Below are 25,977 nucleotides of genomic sequence, written 5' to 3'. Positions count from 1 at the left end.
AGTCATGCAATGATGGCAACTGAATGGGGTATGGCCAAATTGTTTAAATGCACAGGAATGGAAGAAATAGTGGAGATATTCTCATCATTTTGTAGAAAATGATAGGCCTACATGTGCTCATTCAGGCGTTTGCCCCTTTATGAGTTCAAAGTCGTGAAAAAAAAAGAAAAATAGCAAAAAAGAAAAAAGATGAGCTAAATAAAATAAAGGTCAGGGTAGTTAATGTATCTATAATACCCCTGTAATTCATAAGAAAAAAACATGTCACAGTCATGTTGTCTTGCTGCCAAACTAAGTACACTGGCACCAATAGTCCACCATGTTATCAAGTTGACTTGGAACATGTGGAATCTTAAATGCAAAACAGTACAAACAGCATTTTGGAATTAGCATTTTCTTACAAGAGTGCACAAGGTTGTGCATAAAAGGTACAATAATCATCAGGGTTCCCACAGAAATTTGAAAACATAATTCCAGGACTAATTTGCTGCTTTCCATGACTTCCTGTGACGTCCCGGGAGTTATGTAGAATTTGGGATGTCACAAAACTGGGGAAAATGGAAATCATGAACACCAATTATAATAGCAGAGTATGATCACCGAGTATGAGAGTTGCGAGACACAACAAACTGGAAAGCAGCCATAGCCAAGAGGTAAATGCTTTTTCCAAATTGTCCTAATGGCAAATTCCCTGACTTTTCACTGACTTTCCATGACCATAAATTTTTCCAGGATTTTCCATGACTTTCCATGACCGGGGAAATCTTGATCAAAGTTCTATCACCTAAATATTCTGTGCATGAAATAATCACTTTGTCTCTTTCAGGAATGGGTGGTTTATTTTTTTTTTTCAATATGGCTGAATACAATGGTTACTTATCATATAGAGCAAAATAAATGAAAAAAAAAATCAAAATTGGGAACTGATTATGAAATAGTTATTTATTACATAGTTTGCACTTTTCGTAAAAACACATCATTTTGTTCTGTCCACAATCTATTTAGTATAAATATATAATAATCAATGTATAGAGGTATAACATGTACCAAATACAATGCAAAAATGTTTGAATATCTTAAATAGTCACAAAATAACATTACTATATCAAAAATATTATTTCATTCACTTATGGCACTTAAAGCATTTTCATAACCTATCACTATAATCTGTACCAAGCAATATCGTTATCAGACGACAGGCTCATATTTGTTCTACCTACTTTATATAGGCCTACTTCTAAATGCAAAGCTATAATTTACAATAATAATAATGATAATATGCAATGTTAATACAATGCTGCATACTACTACCCTGGCTTTTGCTAATGCCATTCTGTTAACAAGCATATCCACAGAGAACTGGGCCCCGTCTTACAAAGAGTTGCGATTGATCCGATCAATCACAACTATGGATGGCCAGCAACATCTATTATGCATGTTTGTTCAGAAATATTTTCTAACTGTGATGCATATTCATGCATTCATTGTTTTCTTGAAAATCCACTGTGCTTCTCTTTGTTTACAAAGGACATTGTGCATATATCCTGTAGAAATAATTATGACACTGATGGATTTCCATAGAGTTACGAGTGAAAGACAGGCCCTGCTGAAGAGACCTTCTTTGAGTGAGCACCCATATACAAGGACCGCCAGTCTATAAAGACCATAAAAATGATTTCCTGAAATACTTTTCCCTATTGAGAATCTGTCAAAAGAACAAGCTCATAAAGACCCCATTTTTTGTGTCCATTGTGTGGACTTTATTTAGTTTTCATCAAATAAGGATTGTCTTAGCTGCTTAATATCTAATGCTTACAAGTAAAGCAGGTATCTAAAATACTTGAAACAAAACAACCAATAAAACAATTAAATATAATACAAACAACCAGTACTCAACAAAATCAAAACAATCAAGCTAACAACAACAACAACAACAAAACAGCAATATAAGCTTTCTAGATGAAGGCTTTGCATGATAACTTTTAACATCAAGACATCCTATGCCAACCTCAAAAAGAAAACTCTGCCAAATGCAAATTGAGGGTGCTTGTTTTCAGTGAAGGTGGGAGATTCCACACCTCACTTTCAAAGTGAGAATTTAATGTCTGATAAAATGGAAGATTATATCATCAAACACAATGGGTAAACATTTCAATTCAAATGTCTTAATTAAAAAAGTTGCTAATTATCTTTATTTGGTTGTACTTTAAAACTACTTGTCACAAATGGAATGGGATACTTTCAGGTTACACCTTCATTAACTGTTTTCTGTATTCTGATAAATAAATACATAAGAGGTGTCCAAAGGGGCTTTCGACAAAATTGATATTTTTACACAAAGGGGTACATGATAAGATTTGACTGTCAGATTAAATTGTCACAAAGAATCAATGATTTAAAACTGATATAACACAGTCACTAGACTTTGATAAGCTTTGAGTGTTAGGGTAATAGTCAATATAATTCACATAATGGAATCTTTATCTGAACGTGGCAGGTTTTAGACTTTATATACTTACATTTAATATATCATAAATGTGACCACAAACTTTTTTATGTATCTAGATGGTATAGGAGGTTGAATACATAACACTCATACAATACACACAATCATTACAATAATTATTCTCACATATGCCAGTATTAATTGCTAATATATTTGTACAAATACCATACTCCAAACAAAAAATGCCCTAATTTTGGAAGTTCGTGATTTTGAATTGAATAAACTAGTACTATATACATAGAATTAGAGAATTTGGATCAAAATATTCAAAAATTCATGTTTTATACTTTCATCAATTGTGAATGAAATGTCTATTCAGGACATCATAAATTACACATACATAAAGGAAAAATCTGATTTTATTAAATTTGATCTTGTATTCGTAGATATATGACAATATTCACTATTGGTGAACTACACAATACAAATCAAGAATGACTATACAAAAAAAGAGAAGGCGGACATTTACTTTAAAAACACCTAATTGTCACATTCTTATGATAGAAGTATATCAATTGAATGTTACACACATCAAGAGTTGTAAGCATTTTATTATATATTACACCACTCACACACATCTTGTATTGTCTCCTTAAGTATATAGATTCATTTCTAAAATCTAAATCCAAATCCATATTTTATTGTTTGAAATAGACATCAGACATGAAATACTCTGAAAATTTGTTTTGCTCGATTGATCCTGGGCCCGGCAGTCGCTGTACAGCACCATATCGATGAGGCTCAATCCGTTTAAATTGTTGAATGCCAAACAGGGTAACAGCAACTCCCATCTTTTAACGTCTTTTGGACTGACGGGGCTGGGATTGAACTCTTTGATAAAATAAAACAAAGTGTAAAAATATTTCATTATCAAGGTATGATTGCGTGTTGTTTTTAAACAATGATAATAATAGTGATAACATTCTGCATCCATGCACTATACATATATATTATCTCAGTCATCTAATCCTGGTGGGTGTTTCATAAAGCTGTTCGTAAGTTAAGAGCGACTTTAAGAACGACTGGTGATCCTTTCTTGTGGTAAATTGTATATACATTGGCGATGGTTACGTGCGTAAGAAAGGTTCACCAGTCGTTCTTAAAGTCGTTCTTATCTTACGAACAGCTTTATGAAACGGCCCCCAGCAGGTCTGCCTGCACACAATGTACACAGACTTTCTCCACTCCCAGGGGAGTATTCTAACATGAGTTTCCGATCTTACTGCTAGGCTTTATTACACAGGCTTTTGCACCCTACCAGGTACCAATTTAATACCTGGGTTGAGAGTGACAAAGTATGGATTGATGCTTGCCAAAGGATGCAAGGCCGTGGTGGGATTTGAACTCGCAACCCTCCTATTTTATTGCAGGATTGGAGTCAGAACTTCTACACCAGAACTTTTCTTCTCGCCCACTTTTAATACAATGACCCACAATACTTACAGAAAACAAAAGAGATAGCACAAGGATACTGCTTGATAAAATAAGGGAGACTTTTATTCCCTTGATAATAAATATATTGTATATTTTAAAGTAACTAATATCTGAACATGATTTAATACTGAAAAGGTCAAAACACCAGAAAACAAATGCCAACCAGCTGACTTTCACTGATCCATTTAAAATAATAAGAAATTTAGACCTCATTGTATAACATGTGTTGTAACCAAAATATGATTATTACAAAGAAAAAATAGTGAAAATTTAAGTTTTGTGGAAAACACTTATTGATCAGAATTTCGAAGATAAATGCCAAGGTGTTTCACTGTGAATACAAAGATACCCATATTTCTTAATAAGTAAAGTGATATAAAGGACGGTCTATGAAATATTTCAGGACTATCTTAAAAGAAATGTAAATATTTTTAAAATTACAAATAAATTGATCTTTGATCAGAAAACATGAAAGATAAGGATGTTTGTGATTAGAAGTGTGACTATTTGGGTGATTTATCAAATGGATTGCATTTAATTATTGTTTAAAATCAGCCCCAAGATTAATTGCTCAGCTTTATGTCACAGGATCAGTGCATTCAGTAAAACACAAGAAATTATATGCTAAGAAAATGCAAACTGTATGCATATATAATTTCCGGTGGGGGGGTGGAAGGTCACAAAGATTTAAGTGTGATTGCGTATTAATCGATAGCGTGCTAGACATGTGTACAACCATGCTAAGCATGACTTTCAGTCACGCTTATATCTTTGTGAAACACCCCCATGATGGAGTTAGGATGCATTTTCTACCGATCATAGACAGGAGGGGGCAGGGTGCAATGACCTGGGAATGACCCTTGTCTCTGAGAGCAAGGTTATCCACTCCCCCCCTCACAATAAAAATTTAAAAAAGGAGGGAGAAAAAAATGACAAAGTTTAATGCCATAAAATACATTGAATGGCAATGAAAGGAAGAAGGGGAAGGGAATAGCTAGAGACTTTTTTTAAAATAAGAAAAAGGAAATGAGACAAGGGGAAAAATAGAAATAGAAACACACACTGAGAGACAGACCGACATAGAGACAAATAAAGGAGAGAGAGAGAAGAAAAGAGGTAAAATGAGATCAAGAGACAGACACAGAGGGACAGAAATACAAAGAAAATAAATGAAAGAGAGTGAGAGAGGAGGTTGTAATTCTAATAAACCATCAAATTCAACTTACATACATAATTGATACGAAGAAATGTCCAAATTATTAGTACTTTCATCACTTCAAAATTTAATTGGGAAACATATGATCAAAGATTTATTTACACTGATTTTCAATAAAGATTAAAATTGCATTAAATTGCTCATAAATACATTGTACACCAACTTTGACTATAACAAAACAACCTCCAGATGGCAGCATTCATCTTATTTCTTGGTGCAAGTACAAGTAAGCACATAGAGTACTCCACACAACAAATGCAGTCTCTCTTATCCACTCTCCATGCCAACCAAACATAAGAGGGAGCTTGATGTTAATGCTCAGCCTCCATCTCCTCCTCCTCCTTTGCTGAGTCTCCTGTGCTCCCTTTGATCTTCTCCAGCTCCTCGATCTGGGAGACAATCTGATGATGCTCCTCTAGGAGCTGATCGAGCTCTGCCTGCTTCTTGGCTTGAGACTCCTTGGGTATAGGGAGAAAATAGTCAGGAATCAGTGTTTCATTATTAATTTATCAGAAAAACAGGGGCTAAACAATAAAATAAATTACTCTGTAGATGAAAGCACATATGGGAATATTGAAGAAATAAAATGTACATTTTTGAATGGTTGGTAAGATTTAATGATAATAATAATAGTTACATTAATATAGCGCTTCATACGTTGTGCTTCTAAGCACTTCATATTGTAATTAATATAACCCAGTCAAAGGATCCATCACTGTTCCACATATAAAGTGCACCATCTCCACTCCCTGGGGAGTATCCTGGCCTGGCAACCATTTATTTATTGGTGCACACATGCCAATGTAATCACATTAACATCCACATCCTACCGGGTACCCATTTTACACCTGGGTGGAGAGTGGCAAACAAGGATAAGTGACTTGCCAAAGGACATTAGCGTCGGGTGGGACTTGAACCCATTTCAAGTTCTACAATAAAATTACCAAATAATGCAAAAAATCATACAACAAAATGAAATGAAATTGGAACCTCCTAGGAAGCATAGAAAGATGCAATATTTCAACTATAATAAAAATACTAATCTAATAAACACATTTTCAATCTATATCCTCAACATCATAATTGTTTCACAGCAGACACATCCATATAACATAGTATTGAACTGGAGTTATCATGTAAACTTTGGGGGATTTACCATAACTTAAAAAAGGCTCAAATATACGCATAAAAGTTAGAACAGATATCTCTTAAAAATACAAAGATATACAAACATTTCTACATGAAAAAGCAAATAAACATTTTTTTTATACACAAGTTAAAATGTGGTCTTAAATGGGACTTTATTAGAACTCTTACACATTCCATAATATATTCATATTACCTTTTGTTTTTCTGCAACTTCGCTTGCACTCACATCCCCTTCACTGTGTCCAGTTTCTAAAATGAGAAATGAACAATAGTGAACAACAATTGCCACTGCATCTTTCTAATTAATCCATCATAAAAATCTGTATACATGTATATCCATTTGGCGACATGCTCAAGTGATCTTCATCAATGCAGTGAATAAGGGCTTATGTATGTCCCACAATAGGACACTGGTACATGGTCCTTGTGATACAAACTTCTACAATTAATCTCTTGTTGTGATGCTGCTATCAATCACAACGTATACAGAATAAAATATCAAATGCAGTGAAACCTGTACTTAAAGGTCAAGTCCACCTCAGAAAAATGTTGATTTGAATCAGTAGAGAAAAATCAGACAAGCACAATGCTGAAAATTTCATCAAAATCGGATGTAAAATAAGAAAGTTATGACATTTCAAAGTTTCGCTTATTTTTAACAAAATAGTTATATGAACGAGCCAGTTACATCCAAATGAGAGAGTCGATGATGTCACTCACTCACTATTTCTTTTGTTTTTTATTGTTTGACTTATACAATATTTCAATTTTTACGAATTTGACGATTAGGACCTCCTTGCCTGAAGCACAAAATGTTAAAATAATGGAATTCCACGTGTTCAGGGAGGAATGAAACTTCATTTCACATGACAATGACGAGAAAATCAAAATATTTCATATAATAGAATACAAAAGAAAGAGTGAGTGATGTCATCAGTTCCTTATTTGCATACAGACAGAGATGTGCATATAACTGTTTTGTGAAATGAAGCGAAAATTTAAAATGCCATAACTTTCTTATTTTACATCTGATTTTGATGAAATTTCCAGTGTTGTGCTTGTTGAATTTTTCTCTTTTTATTCAAATCAAGTGTTTATTAGGGTGACTTGTCCTTTAAAGACCACCTAGGAAGGACAAGAAAAGCAGTCTTTATGGACAGGTTTCTGTATTAAATACACTTAAACCTGTACGTAAAAAGACCCACCAAAGAGAGACAAGAAAAGTCTTTATGGACAGGTTCCTGCGACACAGTAAAAACCTGTACATGAAGATCATCCAAGAGAACATGAAATGGGGTCTTATTGAGCAGGTGGTCTTTCTTAACAAGTTCCTGTAATAGAGTAGAACTTGTAAATAAAGAACACCCAAGAAGGCCAAGAAAACAGTCAATATGGGAAGATGGTGTTAATGGACAGGTTCCTGTAATACATTTTTCTATGATGGGATACTATTCAAGGGAATCCAAAATCATGGTCTCTACAGGCCGGTAGTCCTACTAAACAAGAGATCCCTACATCAGGTTTGACTGTTACCTGTTTGATGCGTTCCAGCCTCCTCATCTAGATCCATCGTCTTCAACTGACCAGAGTCATCCTCCACGGAGATGGTTATGGAGAAGGTGACCGTCTCGGCGATGGATGCCTTGCGACCTTGGATGTCCGGCTTGCTCTCCAACTCAACGCTGTCCCCCGTTACCGATGTTAGCTCTATATCCCCTCCCACGGAGGTACCGTTGGGGAAGGACGTGGGTCCGACGGCACTGGACGTGATGCTGCCAGGGGCGTGGCTGCCTGGTAACGTCACCACCTGGTGTCTCTGACTTAAATCTGGAAGGTCATGAGGGATGATACAAAACACATGAAAAATAATATAAAAAAACTTTAATCGGTTGGGGATAGAATAAATTCATTCGTACACGTGAAAACTAATCATCAACAACAGCGATTCCATATGTTCAGGAAGGGTCAAATTTTATTTCACATTACAATAACATAAAAAATTCATTTACCAAAATACAAAAGAAATAGTGAGTGGGTGATGCAATTAGCTCCCTCATTGCATACTGACCAGGTTGTGCATTTAACCCAACGGGGACAGAGCCAGCATATCGTCGGCGTTCATCCGAACTGTCGTATCGGTCAAGTTTGGTTTTTAAATATGATTTTGAGATTTTTGCACAAAAGTGAAAGTACACGTCCTATTCTATTCATAACTAAATTTCTAGGCAGCAATTTCTGAGATATGAGGGGATTTTCACGGAGAATTCCATACAAATTTTTAATGAAATGCGCCGCAATTCCCATTGGGAACATGCTATAGCAGAGCGATAAAACGTTTTGTCTGACCAGGATTTCAATGGGCGCGGCCAGCCAAACTCGTATCGGCCATCGGCACTGCATTGACTGACCGCACGTATTGAAATCACAGTCAGGGTTGTTGTAGCCCCTATGGCATTTTTGTACAGGGGAAATATCAACCACTCAAACCGAAATTACAAGCATGGAGCTCTTTTACGATATATCCTCTGGTACTTGGATATGTGTAAAAATAAAGATACCAATGTCAAGCAATTGTCTTGGACTTTCAAACCGTGTATTTTTCCAGCAATGAATGTGTTGTAAGGCTTTGAAGTCAATTTTCTCTGAAATGGGTTTGCATCGTTGTATGTGTGATACGACGGTTTGGATGACCGCCGACGATATATGTGGACTGGAGTTTATGGGCAACATGTGTTACAACAGAATCATTCAGTCTCCATTGGATTGTTTGTGAAATCAAGGGGAAAATAGCTTATTTTAAATCAGATTTGAAAAAAAAATCAGCATAAAGCTTGTTTGATTTCATTCTTATAATTCTATTCAAGTAAACTTTATGTCCGGGTATGCCTAAATAAAGAAAAAAAAAACCTGAAAGAACATACCTGTTGACCTGTGGTCAGTTGGGTCAATCTCAGACATTCTATTCATATCTACTGTAGATGCTACAGGTGTGCTAGCTGGTACATGGAAGTTTTCCTACAAATCATCAAAAATAAGTAGAACATGTTATTTGAGGATCAATTGTCACTTGGTCTACACCTGATTTGATCTTATCCCACTTGGTCTTATCACAGTACTTCGACAACCTGGGGCCCTGTTGCATAAAGGTTAACTTTGCCAGGTAGTGGCATCTTGCCCGGAATCCATGATTTTGATTGGTTGGTGATCAGCGTTACCATGGTAATTACCATCGGATGGTAAAGTCACTATAATAGTAACTTTTATGCAATGGGCCCCAGGTCTAATCCTCCTCCATCTACAACCTCGTCTGCTGGGCAAACCCTTGACTTGAGTTAAGGGTCTGAATGTGCAGCCTACTCATGCCTTGTGTACTGAAGGCTCTGAACAGCAAGTTTTGTAAGTATGAGCTAGTCTTTGCATGGAGGCACACTTTTTGATCAAAGTTTCAATCAGGGTCTGTGCCTGCAGACTATCTACAACCAGTGTGTCTATTTAGCATTTCGTCTAATTGTCATTTAACCCATTAGAAATTTCTTGTTCAGCTACATGTATACCCATTTCGTGTAATATCCACTTGGTCTAATGCTACTTAATCTATATGGCTAGATGAACTGTTTTTAACCAAAATTTTCATTTGATAAATTCAAAAATATAAAAATAGACAAAGTGGAAAATTAGAACTGAATATTAGACTAAATATAGCACAGATCAAATAGCAATAAGACCAAGTAAACCCAACAGGTTTATCTCATGTGGAACTAGACTATCTGAAAAGTAGACCAACTGCTTGTAGACCAAACCCTTAAACCCATGTGTTATAGACCTTATGCACATATGACATCATAATCTCATTGCATCCTTGCTCAGAGGATACTGGAATAGGCGTAAACGATGTTGGCAGAGATATGCAAGATGGAATCACCAATGCATGTAAGGCAAAGGCCTCAGCTTCTAAAATGATGGTGTGTTGTCATCAATGCATAAGGTCTATTAGAGTACACTATCTGAAAAGTAAAACCAACTACTTGTAGACCAATTGAAGATTTTATAATGGCAAAAGCTTTATAGGCAAAGAGGCCATACTAATCAATCTACAACCTTAGAGATGAAAACAATTATTGACTGTAAATCTTAATCAAATTAGCGTCAATCTGTATGAAAATACAAACAAATCAGGCCATTTCACAGAACTTGTTAACAACAGGGCTACATACTACTGGTATTTACTATTGAAATTGAACAATTTCCATTAATAAGGAGTACATTTTTGTATTTGTTTCAAGCAGTTGTTAATGGTAACACATGCAAGACAGCAAGACATATATCTTTATAAATGAACCATGAATGGAACTGGAATGAATTGAACTGAATAGAGAGCATTCAATGCAAGATTGGAGTAGAAGTTTATTTTATTTTCTATTCATTCAACTTGATGGAAAAGTGAACAAAAACTGCTTGAAACTTTAAGAGACACAGAAACCCTTTACCATTGTACAAAAGAGGAGAGAAAAATAATAATCAGTGCCCATACCTTTATCATATACACTGAATCAGAATCGATAATCTTTGCATTGGTATGAAGGCTAGGAGGGCGTGTCCCTTCTATGCCATTAGGAGGTCTGTGATTGGTTCGTGTTGACCCTGTTGTTCGACTGCTATTTGACCTTGACATCGACCCTGCACCTGGAGCGGCGAGCACCGAGTCAGGACCTCTCGATGTAGCACCTGTATAGAATAAACGTGAAATTTGAAGTTTGATTACCTAATGATAAAGACCCTACAAATTATCTTTTATCCACATATCTTAATAAAATGATAAATGCAATAAATGAGCTCAATAATCATAAAATTTTATCTCCAAGCACCATTCTACTGATATGACTGGGTGTATTGATTGTCATCATTAATATGGCCTTTTTTATATACAACTTGTATAAAATACTTGTAACAAGTATTTTTGTTAATCACTAGCGAGTTTCTAATCTGAATTGTTTGGATAAATCAAATCAAACCAAATTTTAGCGATAGATTATATTCATGAGGGTGTTCCATCAATATTTGCCCACTGACAATTGTCAGTACTGACTAAATTTCAGATTGTTGATTGGCTGAGAAGCACAAGCCTAAGACTATTACTATGGTAACTGCCAGAGCATGACTTTCATGAAATGAGAGCAATTCACTCACAATTATTATAGCTCTTGAAATTGTTGCATCTAATTTGTTTAGAGTTAATTGGTCAATATGAAACACTGAGACACTTCATTAAGTAGTCGCATGGAATTCATAGAATCTACATTAAAACATTGGTTTTAAAACAAACAAATAAATAAAAAAACAGTAGAATCAAGTATTTCATACAATTCCTGTTTTTAATAAGTACCATGCATGTACACACCTACACATTTCCATCCATCATTACCTCATTAAACTTATTTACAATGAAATGAAAAAAAGAAAAGAAATGTCAAACAAAACATGAAGTCGGTACAATGTGCTCCCTAAACCTTGAACTCAGCACTCAATTAAAATCATATATAAGCAGAATAAAGAGAAAAGTTCGAATCCAAATTACGTTTTTGAAAAGACAACATCACAATACCATAAATAACACAAACTCAATGAAAAAAAATCCTCCCACACTCACAGCCAAGTGCCCTGCTGCCAAATGAAAAACACTTGATCAACAGAATTACTTCACACATACATACTGGCGGAACAAATATTCATCAAGGTGGACAAAAGGTTTTAATCCATTAAAATCCACTTTGCAAATCAACCCTTTCTTCTCTGGCACGCTCTGAAAAAAATACAACAGTCACCATCCCAATTTGAGACAAAATAACAGCAAATCACAAGAGAATTTGTAGTCCATTCTAATAATAACTTGGAAAAACAACAAGCTGGAGTACAGTATAAAAAAAAGAAGTTGAGAAAATTACCCCAGCTATGTGAAATGTGACATTTGATGCAGTATAATAGGATAGAAAACAGAGGAAAAACAATGGGGCAACTTTCATGAAACATAACAAAATAAAAAACAGTTGGTGATTTTCACTGACTAGCGTAAAAGCTACCAAAATCCTGGCATCTGATTGGCTCATGGGTAAATGAGAGAATGATGATGTCAGTGAAAATCACTTGACTATTTGTCTCATGAAAGAGACTCCCCAGAATTAGATTGAGATTGAAGGGTTTGGTTACAAGCTACAATAAAAGGGGTCGGGATAGCCTGCTGTGGGGGTCACAACACACCTTTTGGAATTCCATGTTTACATCAGGGAAATGACGATGGTTCTAATTTGGAATATTTCTTACCACTTCGGGATACAACAATATCCATGTAGCACACTATTGATACAAATTGCAGTGGATCGTCAAAATGAAAATATGTCACAAATATGAAAATACCAAATTTAAAAAATGCATGTGGCAAACCAAAAGGGAATGATAAATTCTTTAAATATGGCGAATTAAGGTGAAAATTAGGTTGTTTACAATGAAAATCATCAAAGAAGGTCTTCAGGGGTTGAAAATGATTGTTGATAAATGTTACCTTAAATGACCTGAGTAATGTTACACTGTCACATTTATTCATATATTTTAACTTCAACAACTAAGACATTTCATGCATCAATGGAAATACATGTATTCATATCATATAAATAAATATCAGTAAAATATAGTGTTTTATCCAAGCTATATTTTTGAAAACATATTCCAAAGTACTTTGTCCATTTTATTTTCCAATTTTCATTTAACAAGGGGAATAAGTGAAACTAAGACGCAAAATGAACAGAACCCGAAGAAGTCTGGTTGTACACTGCTATATTTGCTGGGCTTCCTTGCCTCAGTAAAACACATACAAAATTAGCATATATTTAAATTACACAAAATCAACCAATGAAAATTAAGAGAATGGAGAAGCCAACTGAAAGTGGAAAAGTCCAATTCATAAAAATAACCAATAAGAGATAGAGGATGGAGATGAATAAGATATTGGGATGATTACATAATAAGAATGTTGAACAAAAGAATCAGATGAGGGAATGTAATGAATGAACACATTTGAATAGGAAAGGAATGACAGGAGAAGTAGGTTGAAAGTAAAATGTAAATGGATGACAACATAAGCATGGAGAATTTTAACAAAGCTGAACTAAATACCAAAGCTTGAACTATAAATAACTAAACTATTAAAGGAAACCACATGTCAAAGTAACAGTCCTACATGATCCTTCTTTCAAAAAAATGTCCTCAATTTTTAAAATACATAAAAAAAATTCCTAGCAGACACATTCAATGATTTGGACACATTTAAAGATTAAAACTATCAAACTGTAACAAAAATTATGAAGTTGGAAAATAAATTACTGGGTAATACAAATAAAAGCATTAAGGTACACATTGAGCATTCAGGTACACAAATGAAATATTTCAAACATTTAGTTTGTCATAATCTCCTTTAGTTTTACAATTTCATATATTGCACTTAATTCACATTATTTTCAGATTTAGAAATTGACAAAATTTAAATATTTAAACATCTGTAATATCAAAATATTATACATTCAGATTCAATATTGAGCTGAGAAAATCATAATTTTGATATATTGCACATTAATTGTAATCACTTGATCCATATTGATGAGCATGCAGACAAAACTGAATCGTGGAACCGAGGAAAGTTGAAGAATGGCGTGAAGGTGTCGATCCCATCGCTGCCACCAGTTGTAAGGTTGAGAAAATCCCACTGCTGTCACCAGTTGTAAGGTTGAGAAAATCCCACTGCTGCCACCAGTTGTAAGGTTGGAAAATTATATGTTTGGAGGTAGAAAATAATCTAAGTTCTAATTCAAACTCAATTATCAAACTGAAGAGGGAAATAAGTGAAACCATCGGCCTATGAAAGCTGGACATTCATCGGTTAGTTAATGAATTCACTAACACCTGACAGTTATTGTTATGTGAATAACATTCTCTTCATATTTTCTCCTGTGATGCCATCATGGCCCCCGTCAATTAAACCATGAGTTACAGATGAAGCTTTCGGCGATTAGACATTTAACATTAGACAAATTTTATGTGCAGAAGGTAATAAATTACCTAAATTCTCTGAAATTAATGTGCAGTTCTGGTTTACAAATAAATATCTTAGTTCCATGGTTTTTATTTTGGAAAATGTATGAATATTTCAAGATAGAGGCTGATTGATTGTAATTTATAATCACATTTTAAAGATTTCCTCATAATATTCCAGAGAAACATGGTGGGTTTCTTGTAGGGGTCGTTCCTCTTTCATTGGTAAGGTCATATCACAAAAATCGTCTGCTTCTCAATTTGCTGTTCCAAAACTGAACCATTTAATTGAAAGGTATAATCTGTTACAGGACATCAGCCAACAAACGCCAAGAAGAGAAAAAAGATTCCTTTGTAAAGATCAGATTCGCCTCGGTAGCCGCTATTGTCAAAACACCTGTATGTTCTCATTAATATGCACATAATCAGGATACAGTGACTATGATTGAATCAAAAGAATGCTTGCGTTAATCATCCATTTCTTATAGGTCCATGGTGAAACAGATGCAAAATGAAGAGAACTTAAACCGAAGAAGTCTGGTAGTGCACTGTTTAATATCTGGGCTGCTTTGCCTCAGCTAAAATCAAATCATTCTATAATTTACATAAATATTTAAATTAGAAATAACGACCAATCAAACTAAAGAAAATGAAGGATCGGACTAAAATGTAAGAACCCAATTCAAAAGATAAACCAATAAGGAATGAGATGAAGATGACAAAGATGTCTGGTGATTATGTAATAATGGAAGTAGAAACTAAGGAGTCAGGTGAGCAATGGAATGAGTGGAACACCTGAAGAGAGAATAGAGAAGGAATGAAGATGACAGAAGAGAATTGGAGGACAGGCATTCAGAGAAGAATGAATGAATGACAACTGAATATCATTAAACTCAAATAACCTAAGTTCAGACTGCACAGCAGTGCTGAAAAGCAATGCAAATGAACTAAAGTCTAGACAGAACAGAAATGTAAAATAGCTGAAAAATTAAAGGTCAAAAGGAATAAACAAAATCTGAAAATGACAAAATGATCATCCTACATAAACTTTCTCCTTTCCAAAAAATTGTCCTCAATTTTTTAAATCAAATAACTAAAATATCAATTTTTTTTTGCAAAACCAGATTTGACAATTTGAACATCTAACATTATTTACATAAAAGTATTTAAACAAAATTACACAATGATACAATTCAATATTTACAATATATAAATGAGAAATGTTTCCAGAAGATTAAACTTTAAAAACCCAAAAGATTTTTTTTTCTAACTTGTTTGCATTGAGTAGCTAAAAAGAATATTTTTTTTTTCAAAACGATGCATTAGTAAAGTTGCAATTTATATACCAATTTTAAATTAAGTGTATAACTTACAAAAAATGGAAAAAAAGAATTTACTTTTATTTCAAAATGTGCTTTATTTCTACTTCCATTATTACATAATCACCAGACATCTTTGTTATCTCATCTCATTCCTTATTGGTTTATCTTTATGGGTTCTCACATTTTAGTTCGATCCTTCATTTTCTTTAGTTTGATTGGTTGTTATTTCTAATTTAAATATTTATGTAAATTATAGAATGATTTGATTTCAGCTGAGGCAAAGCAGCCCAGATATTCAACAGTGCACTACCAGACTTATTCGGTTTAAGTTCTCTTCATTTTGCGTCTGTTTCACTTATTTCCCTCTTCAGTTTGATAATTGAGTTTGAATTAGAACTTAGATTATTTTCTACCTCCAAACATATAATTTTCCAACCTTACGAGTTAAGTTCTATTTTGTTCCCGTGTCTTTAGAGTTACGGTACGTTCCCTTTTCTCTCCGTTTGCTTCTGTTTAATGTGTGATCGAGTACATTTTAATCCCATCTTCAGTTGAACATTTTATTTCCCCATCACGTACGTGAATAAAAGTAATTTCTGATAAAGATATGATTTCTGTGATCATTAAATTCCCTTAACTTTAGATTTATGCAATTTTTGTTTATTAAATAATTTTTTTATCAGACTGATCTATGGAATAATCTTGCCAAATGTAAGTTCTATGAAATTGGTTTCGTTTAAAAACAATAGATATTAACTATGAAAGCCAAATTCTAAATTCAAGCAACATTTTATCAATTTTTAGATAAATTATGTATCCAAACTGATCTATTTCTTTATATACTGTAAAAGGCATATGATACACAATTCCAGTATTTTATTTATACTCGAGTGTTTTCTTATACACAAATGAATTCAATTTTTTTAAAAGCAATCAATATTCACTTTTTTATCAAACCCATATATTTTATTCTTAACTGGAATGAATCACATGCCTTATTTTTATTTAATGGTAGGCTTATAAATAGAAACATTTTTTTATCAAGATCATTCAAATTCTACAAAAGTATATTTTTGTTTATTGAATCAGATAATTTTCTTTAGGTATTCATTTGTCTTAAATGTACATAAATTGAAATATATTTATGATTTGTCAATATGGATCAAGTGATTACAACTAATGTGCAATATATCAAAATTATGATTTTCTCAGCTCAATGTTGAATCTGAATTTATAATATTTTGAAAATACAGATATTTAAATATCTAAATTTTGTCAATTTCTAAATCTGAAAATAATGTGAACTAAGTGCAATATATGAAATTGTAAAACTAAAGGATATTATGTCAAACAAAATTTTTGAAATATTTCATTTGTGTACCTTAATGCTCAAGATTATTTATTTCAATTTCAATCACTGTATATTTATTGAAGTTTTATCAATGATATTGCACAAAGTCAGACTTAGATAAATGTTCAATTTAATCATTTCATGTCATTTTTAGACTATAGAAGTTTCATCATATTGTAATTTTTACTAATTATACAAAATAAGTCTTTTTTATTTGCATTACCCAGTAATTTATTTTCCAACTTGATAATTTTTGTTACAGTTTGATAGTTTAAATCTTTAAATGTGTCCAAATCATTGAATGTTTCTGCTAGGATTTTTTTTCATGTATTTTAAAAATTGAGGACAATTTTTTTGAAAGAAGGATGTTTATGTAGGACTGTTACTTTGACATTTGGTTTCCTTTAATAGTTTAGTTATTTATAGTTCAAGCTTTGGTATTTAGTTCAGCTTTGTTTCCTTTCTCCATGCTTCTGTTGTCATCCATTTACATTTGACTTTCAACCTGCTTCTCCTGTCATTCCTTTCCTATTCAGATGTGTTCATTCATTACATTCCCTCATCTGATTCTTTTGTTCAATTTACATGTACATTTGACTTTCAACCTACTTCTGTCATTCCTTTCCTATTCAGATGTATTCATTCATTACATTCCCACATCTGATTCTTTTGTTCAACATTCTTATTATGTAATCATCCCAACATCTTATTCATCTCCATCCTCTATCTCTTATTGGTTATTTTTAAGTGATCTGTCAATCGACAGATCAACTTTTAATTTTGTACTGATTTTCTTATTTATTTATTTATTTATTTTCATTTATTTATTTAATTATTTATTTATTATTCTTATTTTCCGCCCTTTTCTCGTTAGCACAAAATCTCCAAATATACATCATCAATAATCTTCAAAATATCATCAGGTATGGGGACTTATCATGTGATGTGTATAAAGTAAGTTCAAGGTCAAAAGGTCATCATGATGTCATCTAGACGCCATTTTGTAAAATCACATTATCAATCATATCTTCATTATCAATTATCAAAAATTAACAATATTTACTTCACATTAACTTCAGGTCAAGGGTCAACTGCCCATGTCATCAAAGGTTATGTAAAGGTCACGACGTGCACGCATGCGCACATCAAAATTTTAAAATGCTCAAAATCACTTTTGACCAAAACAGAGTACGAATCAGGTCATTTTAAGCATTTCAAAAATTTGTGCGAGCATGGTCACGCACGCGTTCTCGCGCGTAACGGCACTATAAAACATAGGATCGCAATTTTTTTCATATCAATGCACGAATTACGAATTAAAATTCTAGTTATGAATTGGACTTTTCCACTTTCAGTTGGCTTCTCCATTCTCTTTATTTTCATTGGTTGATTTTGTGTAATTTAAATATACGCTAATTTTGTATGAGTTTTACTGAGGCAAGGAAGCCCAGCAAATATAGCAGTGTACAACCAGACTTCTTTGGGTTCTGTTCAATTCATTTTGCGTCTTAGTTTCACTTATTCCCCTTCCGTTTGATGATTGAGTTTGCTGATTTAGAACTTCATTTATTTTCAACTCCAAACTTATAATTTTCTTCAACCCTACAATAAGAACACATTCAAGGAAAACAGAAAGATGGCCTTTACAGAAAGGTGGATCATATCTTAGGCAGGTTGCCATTCTAGACAAGTGGTTGCTACACTAGTCTCACCTTTACTGACACAGGTTCTGATGTAAACTGTAATACATTGTAGCAATTTACCTAAGTTAAGCCTTAAAAATCTCAAAAGGAGCCCTGAAAAAGAAAAGTCCCTGGAATGAAGGAACAAAAGATTGTTGACCTACCTGGTAACCTTGATAGTTTGACCCTGTTACCTCCTTCGTCCGACGTCTGGGGCAGACCCTTACTGCTGTAGAAGTAAGGCGCAGGAACCGGAGGACGACCGGAACCCTGGGGTGATGCGGTGCGATCCTTGGGACTGGAATACTGCACGACCGCATGGGGATGCTGAGGATTTCGGAAACTCCTGGAGGATGGAGAGAGGTGTTTGAGAATGAGCATACGTCATGGAAATATTGCAGTCAAGTGGTTTTGTCACTCAATTTGGAGTGAGAAGGTATGCGGTTCAACCAAGAACCAGAGGTCCAAGCGTGATGCAGTGCGATCCTTGGGGTTGGAATACTGCATGACCGTATGAGGATTACGGAAACTTGTAGGCAATTGAAAAGGGTTTGAGAATATCAAGAAATTATTTTGGTCAAGTGGTTACATCCCCCAACTACTGGTGACAAGGTGCATGGTTCAAATCTCTTCCAAGGCACATTTTTGCCTCATTCTATCCACATGAAATACAGAATATAAACTGAAAATTCTTATATTAGAATATCATATCAATTAAATGAAATAAAATTCATGAAATTTATCGAACACAACAACACGACCCTAAGCATTATGTTGAAGTAGTAGTATGTTGAATTCATTGTCCATTAACTAGAATATCATATTAATTAAATGAAATAGAAATCATGAAATTCATTGGACAAAACAAAGTATTATGTTGAAGTAGTCGTATGTTGAATTCATTGTCCATTTACAGGAAGAGCAAAGAAGCACCACCAGAAACAAACAAATTCCAATCATCAACTACAAACTGACTAAACCTGCTCTCCCAAACATCTCAATATAGCCTGTTACCATGGAAACATTAGAAAATCAGATTACAAGGACAACTTATGACTGATCAACCATGCAAAATCTCATATCAAGAATATAATAATATACCATCTTGACAATGATAATTCATTTACATGTATATGGAGAGCAGATGCTTACACAGTATCAAATAAAGAATACAATGAAATAAAGAATACACTGCAGTAAAGAAATCATTGAATTACTTATACCTTATAAGTAACGGTGTATTCCCATTGTTTATTTGACCTTTTTTCCTTTTATGTTTTCCACTTGGTGATACTCTTGATGTCATTAGATTATGTACACTTGAGGTATTGCCCTGCAATGGAAATAGAAAAATAAAAATAAAAATATTATTAAGTATAGTTCAAGGCATTGAATAATAACAACAGCAAAGACACAATAAAATATACAATCATCTTGATGAACATTTGTATGTATACTACCATCACTGCTACAACTGCTGCTGCTCTAATAGTGCAAGTAACAACTACAATAATGATATCAAATGGGATTTCTAGTTTTCATTTTGATAAAAACTTCTGTGGAAGGCCAATGTTGAACAAATTTCCAACAGTACAGGTTCAAATTCATCAGCTCACTTTAATTTTAATGCTAAATTCATCCATTACTGGGAATAATTAATCAAATAGATTTTTTCACCAATGAAGTATAGGGAGTCAAAAGTGCAGTAAAAAAGGCACATGCAATGAAAACAAAATGTTGACATTTTTGGCTTCCCATAATTTTAAACACAGGGTTAGACCACTGCCTATGTATAAAAGGGGAAGTTCACCTGAAGAAAAGCTTAAGGTAAAATACCTGAAAAAAAATATTGGTGAAGGTTCGAGGAAAATCCATTAAAGATTTAGAAACTTATTTGAATTTGAAGTTTTTGATTTGTGATGTCATATACCAGCAGCTTATCCATATGGTACGTAATAAAACAAGTGGAATGCGTCTGGCCATCTCACCTGCATCACGCGATTCAACATAGCAGCAGTGCTGACTTTGGAAACTACTATAACTCGCACAAGATGTTCAGTGATACTTGGTTACTCTTATTTCCACGTTTTATGAACTAGACCAATACACTTACAGAGATAGGATGATAATTCAACAAATACCCCCAATGTGGCCAAAGTTCACATGACTTTTGACCTTGATCATGTGACCTGAAACTTGCACAGGATATTCAGTGATACTTGATTACTCTTATGTCCAAGTTTCAAAAGTCAGATCAATAAACTTGCAAAGTTATGATGGTAATTCAACAGATACCCCCATATGGCCAAAGTCCATTGACCTTTGACCTTGGTCATGTGACCTAAAATGTGCACAGGATGTTCAGAGATACTTGATTACTCTTATGTCCAGGTTTTATGAACTAGACCAACATACATGTACTTTCAAAGTTATGATGGTAATTCAACAAATACCCCCAATTCGGCCCAAGTTCATTGACCATAAATGACCTTTAACCTTGATCATGTGACGTGAAACGCATGCAGGATGTTTGGTGATACTTGATTAACCTTATGTCCAAGTTTAATGAACTACATGTAGTTCCATATAAACCCCTAAAAAAAAATCTGCAACTCAGGTTTGAGTGCTAATAAATATCTTAGTGTGCCATCATCATATGTAAATATGGTATCCTTGGAAAGTTTGATTACTCCTCTTTACAATCACGAGTAATTTGTAATGCTAGTGTTATCATGAAATACACAGACATGATAAATATGCAGTAATGTAAAAAATGAAATGTTGCAAAATTCGTTGCCATGTCATGTTTGAGTTCTGCAACTCAAACTGCAAGTTTCAGTGCTAATAAATTTCTTAATGTGCCATCATCATGTGTAAAAGTGATATCTTTAGAAAGCATGGTTATTCTTCTTTACAATAATGTGTCATTTGTAATGCTAGTGTTATCATGAAATACACAAACATGATAATACGCAGCAATGTTAGAAATGAAATGTTGCAAGATGCGTCATTTCCGATAGCGAATTTCCAATTCGTTCAAGAATGGACCGAGTGCATTCACTGTCACCTGCTTGGTGGAAATTCTATAGAAATGGAGACTCTTGTTAGAAATCAATGCATTTGCAACTTTTCTCAATGTTCAGGGTTATTGCATATTCCATGGTTACATAATCACAGCAAATGGCATGTCATTGTAAAGAGGAATAATTGAGCTTTCCAATGATACAAGTATCATCTTTTATACTTCATTAACCAAAAAGATATCATCCCCCAAAACTGAGTTGCAAAACTTTTTGAGGGGTTTATTTTCTAAGTTACATGTATGATGACATTTCAAAAAACTTAACCTCAGGTTAAGATTTTGATGTTGATTCCCCCAACATGGTCTAAGTTCATTGACCCTAAATGACCTTTGACCTTTGTCATGTGACATGAAACTCTAATAGGATGTTCAGTAATACTTGATTAACCTTATGGCCAAGTTTAATGAACTAGGTCCATATAATTTCTAAGTTATGATGTCATTTCTCAAACTTAAGATTTGATGTTGACGCCGCCGCCGCCATCAGAAAAGCGGCGCCTATAGTCTCACTCTGCCGCTGCAGGTGAGACAAAAAAATGTATTAATTTCAAGTTTCTAATGGTTTGTGACAGCTAAAAAAAGTTTTTCTTTCAGGAGCAGGTGTGAATTCACTTTTCTGTTGGTATAAAGAATGTACATTTCAATTTTTTTCAGAAAATGACATTTCATTGATTTTTTAACACGACATATGGGGAATCTGCTGGCATATGACTTCACAAATAAAAAAAAAATAAAATTGCAATCACTTTTCACCAATATTTTTTATTATTTTTCTGCTATTTCTATAATGAACTTTTTATCAGGGTGAACTTCCCCTTTAAAACTGGACTATCAGGCTTTATCAGGGTGCATAAATTTTTAATAGCATATGAAGCATTTCTGTCCACTCACCTTACAAATTTTCTTATAGCATTCAACGAGTCCAGCTAAACTCTTCTCACTCTCCTTAGAGGCGAGACTAATACTGTCCAACATGCTTTCTATCACCTCTGCTTCTTGAGTTGCTTTATCACTGCTGTTACCACTAGAGTTGGAACGAAGATCTTCAAAATGGGTCACCCCATCGTTGGATGCCGGGACACGACTCCGGGCTGATTTTCTGCAGAATTCAAGAATTAAAATATCTCCATTTCAATGTATACTTCATAAATATATATATACAGTGCATACCAGAAAAAACACAACCAAGAATTATAGATGATTTATCAAAACTTAATCACAAATGAAATAGACAAAAAACCTATCATTGTAAATCTAAATAGGATCTCCTCTTTCACCTATTAAATATAACTCAAAAGATTCCTCATTCATGCATGAGTGAGTTAAAACAATTTGAAGGATTAAAAAAGTCACATGTCGTGGATATCTGAATTTCAAAAAGAAAACCAGATACATGTCTAAAATGTTTAATCTTTTTTTTAACATGATACCTCAATCACAGATAATTGCCAAAAGATAACAAAGTTTTGTCCCTTTAAAATAATCCTTGTACCTCCATTATTTCCGTTGTATTTCATACCGTAGCTATCACAAGGTTAACAAAATACTTTATGCATGGCTGAATGTCAAAAAATGGAGCGTTGAGTAAGTCTGACAGCTAGCCTGTAAAATGTCTTCATTTCATAAAATTGTTAAAATTCAAGGATTATTCTAAATGAACACAACTTTACTTCTTGACCATTTTCTGTGGGAGGGGGATACATACTTCCATGTTAAATCCTGTTATGTTCTTTCCTTACCTTGTTACTGCATGATAGTCTGGTTTAGGTCCTATGACGTGAGGTGAAGGCCCATGGTATTCATGACGAGGTCCTTTTGGTTTGGCTCTCTGATCAAAGAAATAATAATCAATAACAAATACCTAAGCCATACCTCAGTCACATCCGCTCATGATGGCCGTACAGCGAATCGAAACAGCTGTTATATTAATTTTTATTCAAACCACTTACATGTATATGTACCTGGTATAAAAAATATTAAAACGGCTGTTTTCAACTCGCCGTACCTCTGCCACTGAGAAAATGTGACTGAGGTATAATAATGCAAAACCAACACTTCAGTGATGGTGATACAAGCTTGTTCTATAATCAAATTGAAATATACCTGAAGTGAAATATAAAGAATACATTATAGATGGTCCATCAAAAGTCTATGAAAATATTTTGAAGAGTTGTACTTATCAGAAATTCTGAAATATGACAAGCATTATTCATACACATGTAAAAATTGTAATACATCATACTGCCTTGTTTCATACAATATACATGTATGACAAATAATATGGGGTTTTTAATTAACAGATTTCAACTATTAATTACATGTAAGTAAATTTACTAAAATCAACCAAGTGGGAGCATCTCTATGTATTTATTCTACACTTCAAAACAGTCTAGGGGGAGGGGGTAAGGATGTTCAGCGCATCCAGATGCTAGTGACCACTTTAAGAAAAGATGAAATTCTCCTGTGTGTTACTAGGATACCACAGAGCACTGGATGTACACTGATGTCCACTGACAAGAGGAAGCAACTCCATTTTCTTTTCAAAATGGAATCTTTTCTTGAATTTGGGATATATCTGTATCCTTTACATGAAGAATTAGTCATATAGTCCCCAGTTTCTGAAATCTAGATGTTTCAATTTAAGCAAATAACTAGAGCTGTATTACACATTTTCCTCAATTACTACTTAAAGAGATCATTCCACACAGTTGCCTCCTTATGTCAGTGGATGGCAGTATACAGCCTTTCAGATGGACAACTCAATTACACCAGATTTACAAGGACCTCCTGTCAAATATTTCTGACCTGTATACTCCATTGATATACAGTGTTTATGGTCCACCTGTTTTTATTACGGTAACAAATTCCCTCAATTAAGAGCAAGAGAGTACAGATCTACTTTTTAAGGGGGGGGGGGGTGGTGCAAAGAAATTAAAATTTTCAAGGTATGTATACGTATATCACATTCATATACTACCAACAAGTAGGAGATAATGTTGCAAACATTATAGGGCAAATTGCTACTTGATTTCCAACCCCCCACCAGTTTAAAGGGGTGTTTTTTCAATTTTGGACGCGGGTCATGCGTGCACTCATTAAGGGTATGAAAAGCAAAGATTTTCGACATAAAAAGGTTGGCTTTGAAAGACTGGTCAATGGTCAATCGCAGGGTAAAACGTATTTAGGTTATTTTTTTTTTAAGCTTTTTTTTTAAGACTAGCTAAACATGTTTAGGCTATGCGTTTTCCCCCAGGGCTTTTTCCTCCTCGTTTCTGAAAAGTGTTCGGGCCCCGAGAAAAAATTGTTTTAAGGGTCATACATGTATATTCTTGCGACAACTTGTTTAGGGGCCAAAATGCGTAAATGGAACCCCTGAAAAACTTGTTTAGCTATTTTGCACGCAGAGAAAACTCGTGTAGGGGGTGTTTGGAAATAATTTGGTCATGCAAGCGTACAGCAATACGTTTGATGTCCCTTCCCCCCCCCCCCCCCCCCCCCCGTTTTACACCCTTTTATCTTCCTTCCGTTTGAACTCATCCCACATGATCTAATCCCAGTTTGTCTTCTACCAGCTCATATACTAACCATTAAGTCTAATTGCCATTTAGCCTACATGTATTTACAATTTTGTAAATTCTGATATTAAGGCTCTGCCCATTTTGTCTATTAAAACTCCACTTGGTCAAACACCACTTAGTCTAGAACTTTTAATGAACCAAATTTCAATTAGAAAATTTAAAATTAATAAGTATATACAGAGTAAAAATTAGACCAACTCCAATTAGACTAAATTGAAATTAGACAAAATGTGTGTGTAGACCAAACAGCAATTGGACCAAAAATAGGTTATGTTGTGGTATACAGTATTACTATCTGAGAATAGACCAACAAATTGTAGACTGATTTGATAATAAGGGGATCAAAATAATGCTGTCCCATGACAAAGGAAAGTAACTCTGTGTGTATGTCCACAAAAAACATTAACACATTTTCCTCATTCTAACAGAGTTGCTTTCTTTTGTTATAGGACTTTAGAATCCCGGGGGGGCCACTTACATTGACGAGCGGATACCATGCGCCACCAAAAAACACGTAAAAGGATGTCTTTTTCGCGATAGGGCACGTTACGTACGTAACGTGATAAGGGTGTCAAAAA

At 34.1% G+C, this 25,977-nt stretch overlaps 1 protein-coding gene across 5 annotated transcripts in view; it reads right to left on the bottom strand.

The window, feature by feature from the left end:
• Positions 1-5,056: 5,056 nt before the first annotated feature.
• Positions 5,057-25,977, bottom strand: part of LOC121418430 — a 36,168-nt gene continuing 15,247 nt past the window's right edge. For 3 of the 5 annotated variants that reach the window (XM_041612295.1, XM_041612296.1, XM_041612297.1), the window contains 9 exons: positions 23,561-23,649; positions 22,713-22,920; positions 19,963-20,072; positions 18,904-19,085; positions 10,837-11,030; positions 9,227-9,320; positions 7,839-8,132; positions 6,499-6,554; positions 5,058-5,614 (listed from right to left, as the gene is read on the bottom strand). In XM_041612295.1, coding sequence (XP_041468229.1) covers positions 5,468-5,614; positions 6,499-6,554; positions 7,839-8,132; positions 9,227-9,320; positions 10,837-11,030; positions 18,904-19,085; positions 19,963-20,072; positions 22,713-22,920; positions 23,561-23,649 — 1,374 coding nt within the window. In that variant the 3' untranslated portion in view covers positions 5,058-5,467. Of the gene's footprint in view, positions 5,615-6,498; positions 6,555-7,838; positions 8,133-9,226; positions 9,321-10,836; positions 11,031-18,903; positions 19,086-19,962; positions 20,073-22,712; positions 22,921-23,560; positions 23,650-25,977 lie in introns of all 5 variants that reach the window. The other 2 variants (XM_041612292.1, XM_041612294.1) reach the window with 1 other exon arrangement.

The sequence above is a fragment of the Lytechinus variegatus genome, chromosome 7, assembly GCF_018143015.1.
Source record: "Lytechinus variegatus isolate NC3 chromosome 7, Lvar_3.0, whole genome shotgun sequence".
Taxonomy (NCBI): Eukaryota; Metazoa; Echinodermata; class Echinoidea; order Temnopleuroida; family Toxopneustidae; genus Lytechinus; species Lytechinus variegatus.
This window is presented reverse-complemented; position numbering and strand designations above follow the sequence as displayed.